Below are 18,667 nucleotides of genomic sequence, written 5' to 3' on the forward strand. Positions count from 1 at the left end.
TCATGCAACTGATATGCAGTCATCTCATTAGTTGTACATTGATGCAAATTGACTGCCAAAAGTGGCTAAATCTCAGTAGAAAGATTAAAATTGCTGAAGCAGCCCTAGATTTATAGGCTAGTATTGTACAGTATGTATTTATGTGTATTTTGTATGGATATTAGACTGCAAGATCCATCCGAGGCATCATACAATAGACAAATGGGAAGCAAAATCAACAGGATGTTTAGGTTAAACCATTTTATTGAAATAAGCATATAATTAGCATTTCAAATTTCAGTTTCATTTTGACCATTTCAATGAAAAATAACAAGTAAAAAACTTACTTTTGAATACCGTCCTAATGTAAAAAAACACAGTGGGTAATTGGAATATACCTTTGTGTCAAGTGTATATAATGGGTTTAAATTTTAAAAAAATGATAAACAGTGTGGCTGTTATACAAATGTTTTGAATTCAATGTAGTAAATATTGAAATCTGAATAAGATTGGAAACATGGCCATGCCTTCATAGTATGTTTTCAAGGGCTTCATTCAGTAAAAGAGTTCAAGTACAGTAAGCATAATTTTTCACAAATAATTAGCCAACTTGCATGAGAGCACAAAGTAGATATGAATGCTAACCTTAAAAGCAAAACAATGTTCCCATGCAACTACTAAAACAGCATTGTTTTTTGAAGCAAAGTACCACTATTTTTAAAAATCAATTTCTCTTCAACCTTTAAAGTGCAGATATAGTCATTACACAGGAGGGCCAGTCATGTTGTGGGACACACCAATATGGATTAGCGTTAGCAGATTATCACCACATCATGAACTGTAATGTCATCGAGTGATTATATCAGTTCCAAGTAAGCTACAAAAGTGTTTTTATTGGTTAAACTCCCACCCCCTCATGAACATCCTGTAGACGCCACAACACTCTGCCTCTAATCTTTTTCAAAAGCATTATATGAAAGAACACATGCCTCTGATCTCTTTAGATGTGCCTGCTTCTCTCTGCAGGCTACTGCGTGTTGCAAACTTTAGTTGTGCAGTCTGATGATTGGTTGACTAGTTGCAGGCACATCTAAAAGGATGCCAACATGTATTCTTGCACATAAAGCTCAGGAACAAAATGATTGATGACAAAAAGACTAAAAGCTGTAAGAGGTAGGCCAAGGGGAAGAAATTATTGATGAATGAAGGAGGTGGTCCAGACAGGAAATGAAGGTGGGCTCAAGGGTCATATTGTATTTCCAGGATATTGAAAGTAATCTGTTTCAACACAGGAGAGGACTTGCTTCAAGTGTGGGAAAAAATAGGTAAGTGGGGCTGAATGAACAAAATCAGTTTATTCCTGGATATCGTGGATGGAGGAAAAATCTAATAAACGAGAAGCTAGCCGAAGGATCGGCCGAAGCTACGGCCAGATCCTTCGGCAGCTTCGTGAATAGACCCCTTAGTCTCTGAATACCAGTGCCTTGTCAGGTATAGTATTCAAACAGTTTCTACCCACAGCTGTCTGAATTCCTGAACAGTGACATCTGATAGGATGCAGTTGCTGTTTGGCCAACAATATTCCACCCGGCTCTATCAATTTTTAAATTGAAGTTTGTTGAGCCATGCCTGGCAACATGCTGGTCTGTGTTGTGAACAATAAACTTGCTATTGTATACAATGCAGTAAGGCCAATGACCCCCTCCCATCTAACCAGTGTTAAATCAAAAAAATGCATGCCTGATGGAAACTGATAAGTAAGGTTTCCGGCATAGGTAGAAACAAAAAATGTTTTAATAAACTTAGTATCACAATAACAGTAAAATGAACTGGCATTTTTTTTTACTCTTGACTGAACTTGTCTTTTTAAAGCTTGTAATTAAATATAGATAAAGGCAGCCATATTTGCTCATTACATATCTAGACTCTGCTTTTTTTTTTTTTTTGTTGGCTATACCTCACTGTTCCTCTATTATAAGGCAAGTCTTTGTCTAGGAAAAACAGTTGTTCAGAAGAAGGGTCAAGGTGGCCAGGGACTTGATATGATATATGCCTGATCTAGCCAAAGACAGCACGAATGGGAAATGTCCTCTATATCTTAGACGTACCCGTTGACCCTACTATGTGAGACTTCTTGCGGAGAAAGCAATCAGACTTGTAACATTATCTAATTGGCACAGTTTCTCCCGAAGATAAGTCTATACAGGGGCAATAATCCTTCCCTGCTGTCATCAATGACCATAAACCGGCCGTGAACATCCATTGTTCGCTCTCAAGAATGATGGACTTGGAACATCTGTTCTAGTCTTAAGGTGACGAAAGACTTACCAAATGTTTCCCAGTACAGCTAAAATAGCCATTATGTAAGAGTTTCCCAATCTGGCTAATGGCTAACAGTACCTTAAAGAATATGCACAAACCTGATTTACAGTATATACACACCTAAAAAAAAAAGAAAAAATTTGACTAGTATTTTATTGGTCACATACATGTTAATAGAAGAGTTGTAGGTAAGTAATACAAACGTGCAAATGAATAAATGTTCCCTATAAAACTAATGTATATGACTAATGGATATGGTTTTATGTTAGACTTTAAACACACAGTTTAATGTAGATGGAGGAATCTGTTGCACTTTTTCCATTATAACCGTGTGAATTGCGGAAACTTTAGTAGCTTTAGTATCTTGCTAGTCCGCCCTTCTGGCTCACAAAATACCTGAACAATCTGATTGGATGCAGGCATTGTTCAGGTATTTTGAGAGCCAGTGGGGCCCACTAGCAAGTTACTGAAGCTTGGCCCAGCGGGAGATCCCTCCACCCACACAGTTTAGCATAGATGGAGGAATCTGTTGCACTTTTCCCATCTAACCATAGAAAATCTGCAGTTAAATCTATAGGTGTATGGCCAACGTTAGTCTAAGCAGCTTTAGCTCCTACATACAAAGCATTTTTCAAGGGCTTGAAGCCCGTAAAGAACCCTTCAACATGCTTTTGTCAGACTCCAGCAAGAGATAGCTAGTTAAAAGCTTGCTATAGCCTGACAAAGCCTGTACAATCTATATTCTACACACCCAGGCCAGAACTGAAAGGTGCTTTAAAGGCTTACAAAAAGTTGAAAGTTAAAAAATGCTTAGTAAATGCTTGCTGACGCTAATGTGACAAACTAGTATTTTCAAGCAAAGATCTAACAATGTCATCTGTGTTAAGGGCATCATAAGTGACCAATAGGGTTAGTAGTTAACAGAATTTAAGTACATCTTTTGATGAAAAATGACTAATCTGATTTGATTATTATAACAAAAAAATGAGATGCTAGGATGATTAGACATTCTCACAGCTGATTTACTGGTAGTAATATCTACGCTATAACTTGGAGTTCTGCTAATATTATGGAAAATTAAATAAGTACTGCTTGCCTTTTGGGAAAAATGCACATAAAAAGTTATAATCTCTTACCACTGGAAATGTAATCATTTAAAAAAAGTTGAAGGTTACCGTAACTCCAGGGAAAGATTTAGGTATACTAACAGTCAGTAAACTGAATAACACTATAATAAGCAAGAGAGTAAGTCTAATTTCCATTAAATCTTTGTCAGAACACATCTACAATACCCTGGACATATAAGAAACTGCAGAAAAACTACAAAACGGTTGTTCTTATGCTCAGTGTAGCATTGTAGCTGCTTTTATGAAGAAAACATTTTCAGGATATTTTTTTCTGCCTCGAACAGAACACAGTAAATTAATTGATTTTCGGTAAGGTACACTTGATTTTTGCAAGCAGAAGAGGTCACGGTACATCCTCGCTTGTTGGGTATGTTATTCAGAAAGTATATATTTTAATCTTCATGACTTATTCAAAACTAAATACATTTTTGGACATTTTGTTTGCATAACGTGGTGTGCGTGTGTGTATATAACAAAGGCACATTTAAAGTTATGATCTACATAAAATTCAAACTTGTTAACACAACATGAAAAATAATAGGATTTATTTACCCATTACAACATTTTGTTCTTGAAGTCTATTGAGAAACACAGGAATGTAGTAATTCTTGGACATATGTGATATCGAAAAGCAATCATGCATGCACTAATTTTTGCATCACACTACACTGGAATGCAGGGCATTGCGGTACAATGCGTTCCAGTGTGGGTGATCATACTGAGGGTGGGAGGTGTATCTGCGGTGCCATTGAAATGAATGAATACCTGTTAAGCACATGACCAACGAGAAGCCTTTTCTTAAAGGTCAAGCGAATGAGACAATGTTTGAATTTAGCATGAATCTATAGTGCCCTACGCACATAGACAGACGTTACTGCTATGCGAGAAAAGCTTCAGACAACTGATTAACAAGTTGCAAGATCGGAGGGCCAGCAGCAGACGGAGAATTGTTTGAGTTCATTCAAACTGAGGTTTAAATAGGGAGTGCAGTTGTTTATCAGTGAAGTTCCTAAAAGTAAAGGCAGTTTCTACTAGTGTGATAAGATGTCCTTTAAGGTGAAGAACTGGAAAGTCCACTAAGGGTAAGGACCATTTGTCCCTACCCTTAGTGGAGAAATTCCCTATCAAAGGCAAATATCTGTGCACATTACCCAGATGAAGCCATTATTGTAATTGACGTTCCCAGTCCTCAAAGAGGAACTGTTACAGAACAGAGGATATAGGGAAGGTTTTTGTGCTGGCAATAGATTAAAAAGCATGTTACCTGGTACAGCAAGTTGATCCTCAAGATGCATAGCAGAGCACACTAAATCAATTAGTATTTACATCAGGGTCTTGATCAAATACAGTCTCTGTAGAAGCAGGCTGTAAAGGCTCTGAATCAGAGACAGAGATGGTAATAGGGCTTACAAGATCTCGGAGAGATAAGGGCCCAGAAGGTTCAGAGCAAGCACTTTTTTAAACTTCTGCAAGCAGAGTTTTTCATTAATTCCACACAGGCAGATACACAGTCAGAAATGGAAATAGGAATCGTGCTAGACATTATCAGTTTTCAGGCTCAGTCTGACGAGCTATAGAAGTTGCAGCTGAGGGTGATCCTATAGAAAAAGGTGTCCCAGGATCCGCAATACAGGCATCAGATGCATCCCGCATACCTTCTATATTGTGCTAGGTGAGGGGGCGCCTCAGCCTCCCCCTAATGCAGTACGGTCAGTTCTCATGCTGGGCAGCCATTCAAAATATACTGCCCAACACCAAGTGTCAGCTTGAGGTGGGGTGGGCTGGAGGTATGGCTGCGAGGTAGCTCCAACCATACATACATTGCTTTGAGTTCCCTCACATGCCCTGTAGAGCTGTCTGGACCGTAGTGACTCACATTTCGGCTCCCGGCACCTGTACAGGGCAAACACGGGAGCTGTACAAGCAATACACATATGAATGGAGCTCCGTCACAGCACAGCAGCCCACACTGGACCCCAGGCTGAGAACCCACTCAAGTTCTCGTAAGGTAGGTAGACTGGGTACATCTTGAGGTTACACAGGTTGTGAACCACTGTTTTAAAAGACATGTTGTACTGGTTAGTGTTAAGCAAATCACCAAAATTGAGGCAAGACCACACATACTTAGAAACCCAGGCAGCAGTAGCTGGTGAGGATCGTAGACCACTGGAGGTGACCAGGAGACTTAAGGGAGTCAGCGGGAAAAAACCCCCAGTGATTGGATTATCTACAATTTGCTTGAAACAGATGTAGCAGCAGGAAATGCTTCCTTCTGTGCTTCTGGGCAGGAAAGGAATAAGGAGTGTGCATGTGCAACAATGTCTTTAGCGGAGGACATCAGCACTAAATTCCCTCAGTCTGAACCATTATCTCAGTAAAAAAAGACATTTAAAAAAAATCAGGTGCCAGTTGATTTGATGCAGTTCCCAATGCTGCAGCCTGCCGGCCTTATCATTAATTGTATTGAGAGAGGCTGGGCCACACCCATAGGTTGTGCCACAACTCAAACTCTAAACACTAAAACAGTGTACAGACAACTGGAAAGTGAGATAGGGGAGAATTCCGTGTGTAAGGGTTACTTATCAAGATATGGTAACCGAAAACAGAGACTTACTGGAGAGATTGGGTCACACCAAAAGTTGTGCCATTGTTCTGAAACTGGAGAGCAGTCTGCGGCTAACTGACACAGCACACTAGAGTCTGGAAAGTGCCACAATATAGAGCCCAGTACCCAAAGGACACATAACAGCCAATGGACTGTAAGATAATAGGCAGAGTATTCTGAGGTTCGCTCATAAGGCAAGTGTTAAACAGCTGATTACCAGAAGTTGAGTGAACACTCTGGATCCGGGGAGCGTCCTGCGGGGAACTTACTTATTACACAATGTGTGAAAAGCACCATAATGCAGAGCACAGTGTCCAAATCAGTGGCGGACCTAAGGAACAAAGGGCCCTGGTGGCAGATTTTTTTTGCCCCCCCCCCCCAAAAAAACAACAAACACAGCGCTCTCCTCCCGCAGCGCTCGGCCGGTTCTCACTTTCTATCCTCCCCGCTGGGACACAGAGCAGCGCCCAGCGGGGAGGAAAGAAAGCAGGGATGCGTTGCTGTATCGGCATAAAAATGGCATTATTGCTCTCACTGCGACGTTCGAGGCGATATGTAACATGTTCAGCACAATTGTCATTTTTCGCATGTAGGCGCTACGGGTGGGGGACTTAAACATTTTTTTTCCCATTTTTAATTTTTTTTTATGTTACATTCATTTTTAAACACTTATTTTTGTACACTAACCCTATTGGCATTACATAGGGGACTAACAAGCACCCTGTGTAATAGCAGATAGGGTGTGACAGGTCCTCTTTCTGGAGGCATCAGGGGTCTTTTAGACCCCTAATGTCACCTAGAGACCCCAAACAAGCTAAGAAGCCGAGATCTGCTTTCCCAGCTTCTTGTCCTGGCTCTGAGAGCTGGAGACTGTGTACAGTGACACCGGAAGTGATGTAATACACAGCACGTCCGCATCCAGTGATCGGAGGAGAGATCAGCGGCTGGAAGCGGCTGAACCTCTCTCTGATCATTGCGGGGAGACCCACCGACCCAGTGGCCGTTGCGGGGGTACCACACGGAACAAACGATCCGGCGGCTGTTCAGACATCAGATCGATTGTAAGTTACACAGCAATCGCCTGCTGTTAAAAGCAGTACCAAGAGCATGGCTGCCGGAGCAGCCGTGTTCTTGTTTTACCCACTTCTGCAGGCCGCCGTCTGTAGACATACTGCGGCTCGGAAGTGGTTAAAGTGACATTAAAGTAAATGTTTTACCCCTCCCCCCAATGTAAATGCCAGCACTTACCTTAACTGATGCCTCTTATCCGATCTTCTTCTTACCTGATGTTTTCATCTGTCCCTCCAGCGGTGCGACGGGTCTCCGATCCAGAGCTGACTCCTCTGTAGTTGCTGGCACTTCCTGTTCCAGGGTGTCTGTACGCGTCCATAGACTTACCTTGTGTCTCTCCTCGTCTCCTGGCCGAAAATCCGAACTGCGCATGCGCCTGCCCCAAAATGCTTTGCGGCCGCCTGAGCTGTTTCGGATTTTCGGATGGGAGCGTGCAGCAAAGACGGGGTAACTTTAAACCGCGTTAAAGCGGGGTTTTTTTTTCTTCAACTATATCTTCTTCAACTATATTTTGCATATATCTACTGCTTGCTACCCTCATATATATGCAAAAAAGCCAGAGAGTTTAATACCCTTTAATACTCACCTGATCCCTGGAACGACCGACAAGCGCAGCGTCCAGACTCTCACGCTGTCATTATATGCATACAGAGCGTGCGGGTTACTATTTAAACCATACAAAACACAAAAATTCCCCAGCCTCAGCCTGCCAGCCAGCCTGCAACCAAACAAGTAGCCTTGTCAACAGTATGTGTTAAAATCAGAGGTTTTAGTTGCACAAACTTTTGGCCAAAAATATCTAGAAGCCACACTGCCGCGCCAAGGCACCTCTGCAAAGTGTGGTCCTAACTCTATCTATCCGAGTCTCCAAGTGTGAGCATATTAATGAAGTTGATAAATTACATGCAGGTGTACCTGGAGGTAGCCAACTCCTCCTGATAAGGTGCAGGGACGCACTGGAGGCCCAGCAACCAAAAATGCACGCTGGGACCCCAGTGCGTCCCCCCTAACCCAAAATAGTAAAACTAGAAAAAATGGTACATGCATGAATCCATAACCGGCCTTTATAGCAGGGCGCACATTGGGAAGGCTTACAACAATACAAAACACAAAAATTCCCCAGCCTCAGCCTGCCAGCCAGCCTGCAACCAAACATGTAGCCCTGTCAACTACTCCAGGTACACCTGCATGTAATTTATCAACTTCATTAATATGCTTAATTAATTAATACGCATACTGTTGACAGGGCTACTTATTTGGTTGCAGGCTGGCTGGCAGGCTGAGGCTGGGGAATTTTTGTGTTTTGTATTGTTGTAAGACTTCCCAATGTGCGCCCTGCTATAAAGGCCGGTTATGGATTCATGCATGTACCATTTTTTCTTGTTTTACTATTTAAACCGGCGCGCTGTGTGCAGCTTCTGAGAAGATACGATATTAGCGTAGCGGGGAAGCATGCTGCACATTTTGCATCGCTCACGCTACGCTAATAGCGTATCTTTTCAGAAGCTGCACAGAGCGCACCGGAATCCAGCGGCCGGCAACTGTGCTGGGCCCCCCCCAAAGGCTGAGGCCCCAGTGCTCCCGCACCGGCCGCACCAGCAGTAGTTCCGCCACTGGTTCAAATGACATATACCATACTTATTGCCAGATTTAGAAGCTTACATACACTGGATGATATTAGAGACAGGGATACACCAAAGGCTGTATCACTGCCCTGAAACTGGCAAGCGCTCTATGACTACCTGGCACAGTATACACAGTTCTGGGACGCACCATAAAAAAAAGAGCCCAGTGATCCAAGGTCACATTCCAGTCTATGCTGCACAGCTCTGGACCTGGAGTACGCCCTGCAACACACTAACACAGTACACTGAGGTCTGGAAAGTGCCACTGGCAGAACCCAGTGAACTAAAGTCACAATCCAAACAGGTCCCTCATCTTTGGGCCAGCAAGGTACAGGTACAGCTTCCAAAGCAGCGCTGAGGATAAGCCAATCCGGATAGCTGTTGTGTAGAGTCCAGCTCAAGTAGCGTAACAAATGTCTTGATTGAAGAGGAAGAAGAAAATATAACAAAAGTACAGAGAATGTTGATGGAAGAGAAAACATAGTAAAATATAGAAGGTAAGGAAAAAAGTATTCAACTTCCTACGACACTAACAAAATATTGAGTCATGATGGTTAGAGGCAGGCTTATATGGGAGCTGGCTTAATGGTTTTTTAATGTGTTTGCCAGTGTCCAAACCTACTGAATGCAGTAGTATAACCGCATATGTCCAAGAACAACTACATTCCTGTGTCACATTTGGCGCTATGATCTCTTTTAATCTTCACATTTAGGTATGTATATACAGTGTATATATATATATATATAATTTATATATACAGACACATACAAAACATTCATGGAAAGTCATGGAAAGTCGATTACAGTAAATTAAAAGGTAGAGGTGATACCCTTTTCAGCCATTATAAAAACCAAAAAAAAAAGACATTTACTGTTTTTTTGGGTTGGTTGCCGATGTGACAATACAGAGGTTACCACTTATGGAAGAGCATCATACAGTATAACAGTTAATAAAAGACAATTTGCATAACTAAGTAACCTATAACTATCTTTTTATGTTAGCCCCTTCAGTAAATTTAGAGGCATGCTGGGACATGCAGTTCTTTAGTCAAGGCTTTATGTTGCTCATGCTTGGTGTATAACACAGATGGAAAAATGTAGACACCTTGTCATTTCCTATATTAGTCACTGCCAGGAGGAGTGCCAGCATTCATCTTTTTTTATAGGCAAGAATCATCTTTTTAATTTAAATTTGGCACATTACACTTTTTGTCAAATTGAGTCACCTATTGAATATTTTCTGTTGTGTAGATTTTGACCAAGCATAGCATATAACGTCTAACATAAATTTAGATTGCCTTTATTCATTTCCTTTGACATTTCTTTTCTTATCCTTTAGCTATACTGTGTTCTCTGTTAGACAAATGCCATTGTCCTTCTAAATAAGAAGCGATGCCACACACAGAACCTCTCTGGAATGATGGTATGCAAGGCAGCCAAAGGCATTGTTTCTTGACATTCAGCTCTATATTTAGCAGTGCTCTCATTTTCTGGCATAATTCATTTTGCATGGTTTTCCACACAAAAAAAAGATGAAAAAGAAAGGCATGTATGCACGGCCATACTATATGGCAAATCAAATCACTTTATTTTCATTAAAAAGTGTACACTACAAGTTTTTTTACCGTAAAATAGTTAAAGCCCAACTCATGTTTCATTTTTTTCAGTCCATGCAATCCTTTTTACCTGATTACATTCGAAGCTTGGAAGTCAATACTTACTTTCTCTGCACCGCTTTGTTCCTCTCCCCTTGTTCTACTTGTATATTAGGCACTGCCTCACTTACTGGCTGAATGATGCCCAGCGCCATTCAGGCTATTCCTGTAAACCCAGGCAGCCATAGATACAAACCAGTGTAGTACATGACTAAAGGCACTTGCTTCATCACGCTGCCTGTGTTCACAGTTGGTGTTCTTGTTAGCAGGTATCAGCATTATGAATGGGAACATCCAGGGTTTTTTGTCCGATTGAAACAACACCACTGGGAACACCCCTACATATGTTTTAACCCTCGAACCAGTCACAATAAAAACATTATGCTTGCTGGAAACTGTAGTTTTTAGATGGAGGTTCACGTTAGAACGTTTTGACACACAAGCACCACTGAAGACCACACAGCCCCTCTTTCAATAGAAGGAGGAAGGGGCAGTGGTCATTACCTGATTGAAATTAGAGTACTAGTTTTACAAAAATAAAACTACCTAAACATGGGGAGGTGTGCAGGGAGGGGAAAGACGTCACCATTCTGGGTTATTATTGATTCTGGAATTGGGCTTTAACCGACTGAGCAGGCAAATCTATCTAAAAATCTAATGCAATTAGATCTAGTGCATCTAGTGCAATAGCTTACCTTGTATTTTATTGTTATACTAATTCTTTCTGTGGGTCTCTAGTCCATGTAAGACAAGTGTATTTTTTTTTATTTTTTTTTACTTACAAAGAAAATCTTTTGCATGTATCATGCAGGAAACCATCAGGAATGGTTTTGTGGCCATACTTGTATTCCGCTGAACAAACCACTGCTCATCATTACTGTGAATACAAGACCTTAAATCCACATAACCTGTCAACTGCCTCAACCACCTTTGTTTTCTTGTTGTAGGAGTTCAAAAACTAGGAAACACTCACTGTAAATTCAAATTAATTCAATGGAAAAATATACTGCAATCAAAAATATATTTAAACACAGGTATATTCAAAAAAGTAACAGACGTTCATATCAACATTTGTAAAAGGTACCCCCTTCCCCAGCTTTTAATAAACAGTGACCAAATCAGTCTGGCATGGAACAATTTTTCAGAAAAACTTTAATAAGAAAATAAATAATAATGTATAATTATAACATTCCTTTTTGATTACATTGCCAAACCAAGATTGTACAAATGGTTATTCATCCTCTCTATAACCAATAAGCCATTTATAAATGTTCTGCAAGGAAAAGGAGGTCCTTGTTGCGCTGATTTTTTAAAACAATAGTCAGAAACCATTAAATATGAAAAAGTATGTGCATTCTGGGGATGTAACATGTGCACCTACATGCATATTTGGAAGAATATAAGCTAACATTTGCAATTGTAAAATGAACAGTTTTACTATTTAACACCTTAGACACAACACATTTGTAGCTGATTGTATTTGTTTCATTTTGTGGTTAGTTTTTTTTGTTTTCTTTTGTTTTGTTTTTTTAACTGCACTGACATATTCTCCTTAACACATAAGAGGTGAACACTAGGTTAAAACACTCTTTGGTATGTTTTGGGGAACATTATATAGAACTGCATATTTTAGGGAAGATTATTTAGTACTGTATATGACTTGCCTGTGGCTTACTTTTAACAGTGTCCAGTGCAAGCCCTTTTTTTTTTTTAATGTTGCATTGTATGAAAATTGGTGAATGGTTTATATTCTTTTTTGTAAAAACCATTTTTATTAAATATGTTGCAATTGTGTATACAACAAATTATATTAAACACAAACTGTACAATGCAGACAAACGCTTTGCATATACTGTATGTATGTCAATTTAGTAATACATACCAACATTTCTTCATACACATAGCTTACTACATGCAGATCATCACCACCCTCTTCCCATGCAACAGATGAGACACCAAACTAAAAGAACTTAAGCAAAGAAAGACACAGACAACAAATATTTCTGTCATATGCGTGAACATAATACAGAAAGAAAAATAATCCCATAAAACAGCCATTCAAAAAAAAAACTCTTACACAAGTTGTAGAAACATAGAATAAACAAAGATTATCTAACACATACATAACATAGTCATCATTTACAAAAATAAATTCAGCCTTAATTTCAACCAGTCAACTGGTTCACGGCCCGGTATGTAGACTGTAGTTATGACAATGGATTGGGACTCTATGCCTGAAGTTGGGACACCAGCCCCATACAGGTTATTATGAAATCTATGTTGTGCAATTTTACTTATACATTGGCTAATTTCTCACTTTGTAGAACATAGTAAAGAATATCTGCTAATGTGCTTCACTGTCATGAGAGGGACAAGCAGTAGTTGTTTGACATAGCAATGATGTAAGTGATAACTACGAGCAGTGAATGTGGTTTAGCAGCAAATGTCTTCTCAACAGTCGAAGCAGCTCACATTTAAATCCTTGTGAATAGATTCCAGAAATAAACTGCTGCAATCCTTCATAAGCAAACATTTTTGATCCCATAAACAGCTGTAAAGCATTGTGGATTAAAAGAAGCAATACATTTTTAGCAGACACTGTGCAAATGCAGAAAAAAAAGCAAAGGTTACCCGTTTCTGCCAACTAAAAGAGCCAACTAAAGGTTATGTTTTTTCCACTTACGATGTCCTGGTGAAAGGTCATTTTGATCTTGTACGCATTACTCAAGGAGGTGTACTTTCTCTATGCTTGTGTACAGAATGACCTCACTGATATCTTGTATACAATTGAAGGACAACATACAGGATTTAGTAACTGGTACATAGGAGGAACCCAATGCCTTTGTGAAAACCTAGTCGAATGACAGACATACAGTAGGCACCTATTGACTTCTGATTAGCTTAAAAGTTCTGGTTCCACAAAGAGTGGATTTGTGTAAAATATGCCACAACCTAAGCAAGGCACCTTTAACATGTAAATTCTGGTTCCTGAAAATATCATGTTAGAATTATGCAGAATTTAGTGTGGAAATTAATACTACTGGACTCTGCATGCTTACCTAAAATATTGTATTTACTTTTCCGGTTTTTATTTAACAAGAAAGTATTAAAACATTAAAACATGGTGTTCAGTTACTACTTGCATTGCTGTTGCAAAAAAAGTGGGACACAGCGAACAACGTGCCCATGCTGAGCAAAAATAAATTTGCAGGAACTGCCGGAGATGAAAATGATCTCAAAATGGAGTCAGCCTTTTTGCAAGCATAAATGCTACTTAAATGACCAATTTACTAACAGCTAGTGGCATTGATCTTTTTTTTTTTTTTTTTTAAATATACTGGAAGAGTCATAAGTAATCTCACTAGTATTTATTAAGCCACAAAATGGCCACCTCCTTCCTGAACTGACAATGGGTGCACTTTAACATAAGCTTATTTTAAAAAAAAAAAGGAGTTTTTCTTTTAATTTTGAGAAATACTGTAGCTAGCAGAACAGTTGCTCTTTATGTTGATAGTTTTAACTATGAGGAATTATAGATGAAAAATGAGCCTTAATTCAGACCTACAAGGCCTACAGAATTCTATGGACCCACCATATTAAAAAGCAAGTGGGTCTTGCTTACTGAGTAAGGCAAATGTCACCATTACCAGTAAGCCTGTGATATGTATAAAACACACACACAAAGGAAAGTATAGGGTGTATCAAACACTAGTCTCAGCCTATTTCTCACTGGGTGTGTTTGACATATATCCCTCTAGTATTTATCGTCAACCTCTGGAGCACATCGTCTGCTGTCACACTTGACCAGTATAAGTCCTGTTCGAATAAACATGTTTAGAGAAAAACGGTTTGAAGGCTTCCTGATTCCCTGATTGCTTTCATAACTAAGCCACCTGAAACATTCAAGTTCTAGAGGAACGCAATCCCTGCAAAAAGGTCACAGACAGTGGTGCAAGCAGCCTTGTAAAAAAAGGTTAGAGAAATCCTTTATAGCGCAGTTTACAGCGTCTAACTATAAATTACTTAATAAATGTGTGCTACAAAATAGAACTTAAACACATGGATTTCGCTGTAATTGGACTCAAAAGGGGGGAAAGGGTCATTGTCAGCAGGCAAGGTATCAAGTGTACTTGTGAAGTATGTCATTCACATGAAGTGTCACAGTCACGGATAAGATATTAAAAAGGCATTCCATATCTGGTAGGGCATTCCATGGTCTGAGTTTAGCTGGTTCCCCAGGTGTCTTCTAGTGAAAGGAGGAGATACACACTGAGTTTTATCCATCTTCAACATGTTGGTTCTGGAACAGCAAAGAGCCAGTGCGTATTTACTTTTTTTTGTTTCTTTTTATATTCCTTTTAATACAAACACTGGGGTTTGGATAGTCTGGTGGGGATAAAATTCTAATATGTGTCGAGGGCTCAGTGAGTCACAACACCCTTGAGGGTCTGGCTATGATGTCTTACTCTTAGTGACTGGTTTGCCTCCGTTCATTATTGCAGATGCACTTGTGCTTTTACTCGGTGTCACACGGGCCTTTGGCACTGTCTCTCCAACATCATGCAATGACGGCTCTCTGTACATGGCAACTGAAAAGAAAAACATAATATGTATTAATAAAGTTCAAAGAAAAAATAATTGCTTATTTAAAGTGTGCTATAGAAAAAACATTTCTATGAATAAGGGCAGCCATATTTGCACTTTATATACAGACCCTGTGCTTTCTACTGACTAGTGCTGCACAGTGGTGATTTACTGATTACCGAATTCACTGCAAGACCCTTTAGAAGTACAATGATTCACACAATATAAAACAAATTCTAGATGACTTATCCTGTAATTGATTTTTATCATAGCAGTCTATCAATTGGTAATGCTGATTGCAAGCTCAGAAACACAGATAGCCAAAAGAGGGTAAACTGACAAATCTGTATATGAAAATACCATCACCAAAAATATAAGACAGCCAGCAGGTAAAAATATAAATGGTATAGCAAATATTGCTTAAATTCAAATGTGTATTGGCTAAAGATACACCATTATTTGTAAAAAATCAAATGAGTACTAGCTGAAGATACACAATACTTCATAAATATGCATATACACTTAACAAGAAATAAAACAAATAATTGACCTTTGGTAAACTGTTTTTTGCATACAAGTTAACTATATTTACTGTACATCTTGTTCTCCTATACGGTAATTTTCCAAGCTCTTGAAGTATCAATTGGCCTGTAGATAAATGTACACAGCTAGGACTAGGTGTCTCCCTTAAAGCCCAACTCTGGGCATTCTATTAAAAACAATAGTCTTCCAGTAGGCGTTTAAAAGAAAAAAGAGAATCCTTGGCTGGAATACGCACCTCCTCTATACTCAGGGGCGTATCTGCCGCGAGGCAAACAAGGCATTTGCCTGGAGCGGCAGATTCCCTGAGAGTGGCACTTGCTGTGGTTCTCTCCCCTTGATAAATTTTATTTATATTGCTGTTTTGCCTAGGGCAGCAGCATTTGTAAATACACCGCTGACTATACTAATTCCTTCCAGAAGACTAATGGCATCCTGTGAGTACAGGATGTTAGGGATCACCCCTTGAGGTGGTTTAACCATAGCGACCTGCACATAAAATGATGCAGTGAACGGCACTGATGTCAGTCACAGGTCTCTGCATCATTGAGGATCATCCACCGCGAAAGGTAAGAACAGTTTTAAAACATTCCCTGACAATATGAGCATTTTGTTCTTCATCAAATCTTTTCATTTCATTCTTGCAGGACATAGTCTTTCAAAGTTTGTGCTGCTAAAACCAGACAAGCTATTAAAATTGATTTACAAATTTGATTTCTCCGCCTGGCCATAGAAAAGTATTGTACTATGTTTAGCCATTGATTAGGGATACCCTTTATTGGATAGCCTAAGTTATAAAAGATGCAAGCTTTCTTCCATATTTGTCTGGCTATAAATATTACATTTCTTTAAAAGGTAGAGTAAACAACTTTTCATAAAATAATGATACTATGTTATTACACAAAAGTTTTCATATAAAACAAGAAAATGGCTTGAGAAACACAAAAATCCTGGTCTTTTTTTATAGAAAATAACTGTTTAGAGGTCTGTGAAATATTGAATGCAATTTTTAGGTCTTGATTTGCATTATACCGAAAACTAAACAGGATTTCCTACGGGCCGTGAAAAATCTTATTAACAGATACTGTAATCTAATAATCGAAATAACATTTTCTGATTAAGCTCTAGAATATAGATAATATTAGGAGATACCATAGAGCTTTATCACTACTGAATTCACAAAATGCAATTACTTTTCATAATAGAGTGCTGCCCAAAATGTGTTGCAATAATTATAAAAAGAAATAAAATAAAATCTAAAAATGACTACATGATACAATTTTGTTTCCAGAATCTCACATTTGCAGATTCTAGATTTTACCACCAGGTGCCATTTAGTGTGTGTGCAGCCCTTTGAAGTACAAATATACCTTTGTACTACAAATGCTGTATTTGTAGTACAAAGTATCTATTATACCCAAACACAGACTTCAAGTGCAGTACAGACCTTCTCCACAATTCACTTTACTGTGCTGGTCAATGTAAAGTGTATTTGTTTCCCCCTGTGTGCCTGTGCTGATGAGCGAAGGTGTAAAAACAGGTTATGTAGAGATGAAGAGGGCAGCCCAACTTAGTGCTATATGTGGCTTTCAGTGCATGACCCTAAAGGCTGCCTGCATGGTATAAGCTGATATAGGCAATACGTCATATTGGCTGATATCCAACTGGCAACTGGATGGTCAATGCTGTGAGCAGTTTCAACGAGGTGGGTGGTGCAGGACATAGAGGTACACTGTAGACTTGGCAACCACCCGCCTATGGTGCCCTCCACCTAAAAGCAATGCTGGCATGATGATGTCAGGGTTGCCTGTGGAGAGAAATTTTATAAGAATTAAACAGCACTGGAATTCAGGAGAACAGCTCTGAAACACTGCAAGGTGAGAAATAGTCTTAATACAGTAAGTATTGATTTTTCCAGAGTCCAGCTTTAATCTTCGCTTCATTTGAACCCTAAAGCTGAATTGGATCTTTCTAATTAATCCCTTGTGCTGTAACAGTCCAATGGTCTTGCTGCTGGTGACAACCTGGCAGCAACTGAAATTCTGCAGCATGGTGAACCAGCAGGAGTATGATTCCATTAGAGGCAGTGGAAACCCTAGACTGCTGCTGGAGATGGGTCACCAGCAGCAAAATTGCATGTTGCAATTTGTATATCTCTTGAAAGCTTTAATAAAATATTTGGAACAAAAAATCATCCTGAACAATTAAAAGTGGAAGTAAAGCTTTCCACCAGAAAACTGCTGATTGGTAGGCTTTTTTTATGGCAGAAGAGATTGTGTTAGTCTATTTTGCCATAAAAGCTTCTACCAGTCAGCATTTTTTTTCTATACCCAGCATGCTGAGATGAAGTAACTCCCATGCATATGCGCAGGAGTTACATCATGCCGGCTGGCCAATCTAGAGGTCAAAGATGTCAAACCCAGAAGAAGACTTGTGAAAAGATGGAAGAGCCGACGAGGGAGGAACGCAACGCTGGGGACATCGCTTTGGCAGGCAAGTCTGCCATAATGTGCTAGTATGCTGTGCATACTAGCACATAATTGCTAAAAACTTCAGAAGGGCTTTTAAAAAAAAACTTGTCTTTACTTCTGCTTTAACCTCCCCTCAACACTAAAATGAAACCCTTAACCTAACTCTGAAACTTGACCTTTAATCTAACACTCAGACTTAGTCCTTACACTAATCCTAACCCTTTTATGTTATAGCAGATACATCAGGACAATTAAAAGTGCATTATTTTCTAATAAAAGATGGATTAATTATGTTCATCCCTCCCTGTCCCCGGACAGTTTATCGTCCCTCTACGCCCTGAGTCTTTCATCTACTCGGGTTCTGAGGACCCAATCGCCATCCTCTTTTCTCTTGGATCTTTAGCTCTCCTTTCCTTTATTGTTTTATTCTGCTTTCTGCTTCTACTCTTTCCTGCGCTGTATTTAAGACCTTAACCTTCTCGATCTCCATTTGGATTTCCTATGCAATTTTATCGCTGTTGACCACTTTTAATTGTATACTGCATTTTTTCTATTGCATGTTGCAATTTGTATATCTCTTGAAAGCGTTAATAAAATATTTGAAACAAAAAAAAGGCCATTGTTTGACTTTATAATGCCATACTGGATGGGGGGGGGGGGGGGTGTTTTAACAAAAAAAGAGACACGT

The 18,667-nt window shown here is 39.4% G+C and overlaps 1 protein-coding gene and 1 long non-coding RNA gene across 4 annotated transcripts in view; one reads left to right on the plus strand and one right to left on the minus strand.

The window, feature by feature from the left end:
• Positions 1–5,161: 5,161 nt before the first annotated feature.
• LOC108795280 overlaps positions 5,162–18,667 on the plus strand; it is a 23,046-nt gene continuing 9,540 nt past the window's right edge. Inside the window, exon 1 of the long non-coding RNA XR_001941748.1 lies at positions 5,162–5,258. This is a non-coding gene — a long non-coding RNA (uncharacterized LOC108795280). The remainder of the gene's footprint in view (positions 5,259–18,667) is intronic.
• The window catches only part of FGF14 (fibroblast growth factor 14), a 481,187-nt gene continuing 476,345 nt past the window's right edge, over positions 13,826–18,667 (minus strand). For all 3 annotated transcript variants that reach the window (XM_018566500.1, XM_018566498.1, XM_018566499.1), the window contains one exon: positions 13,826–14,973. In XM_018566500.1, the coding sequence (XP_018422002.1) occupies positions 14,837–14,973 (137 nt within the window). In that variant the 3' untranslated portion in view covers positions 13,826–14,836. The remainder of the gene's footprint in view (positions 14,974–18,667) is intronic.

The sequence above is a fragment of the Nanorana parkeri genome, unplaced genomic scaffold (genome assembly GCF_000935625.1).
Source record: "Nanorana parkeri isolate BGI_ZX_2015 unplaced genomic scaffold, ASM93562v1 scaffold953, whole genome shotgun sequence".
NCBI classification, from domain to species: domain Eukaryota; kingdom Metazoa; phylum Chordata; class Amphibia; order Anura; family Dicroglossidae; genus Nanorana; species Nanorana parkeri.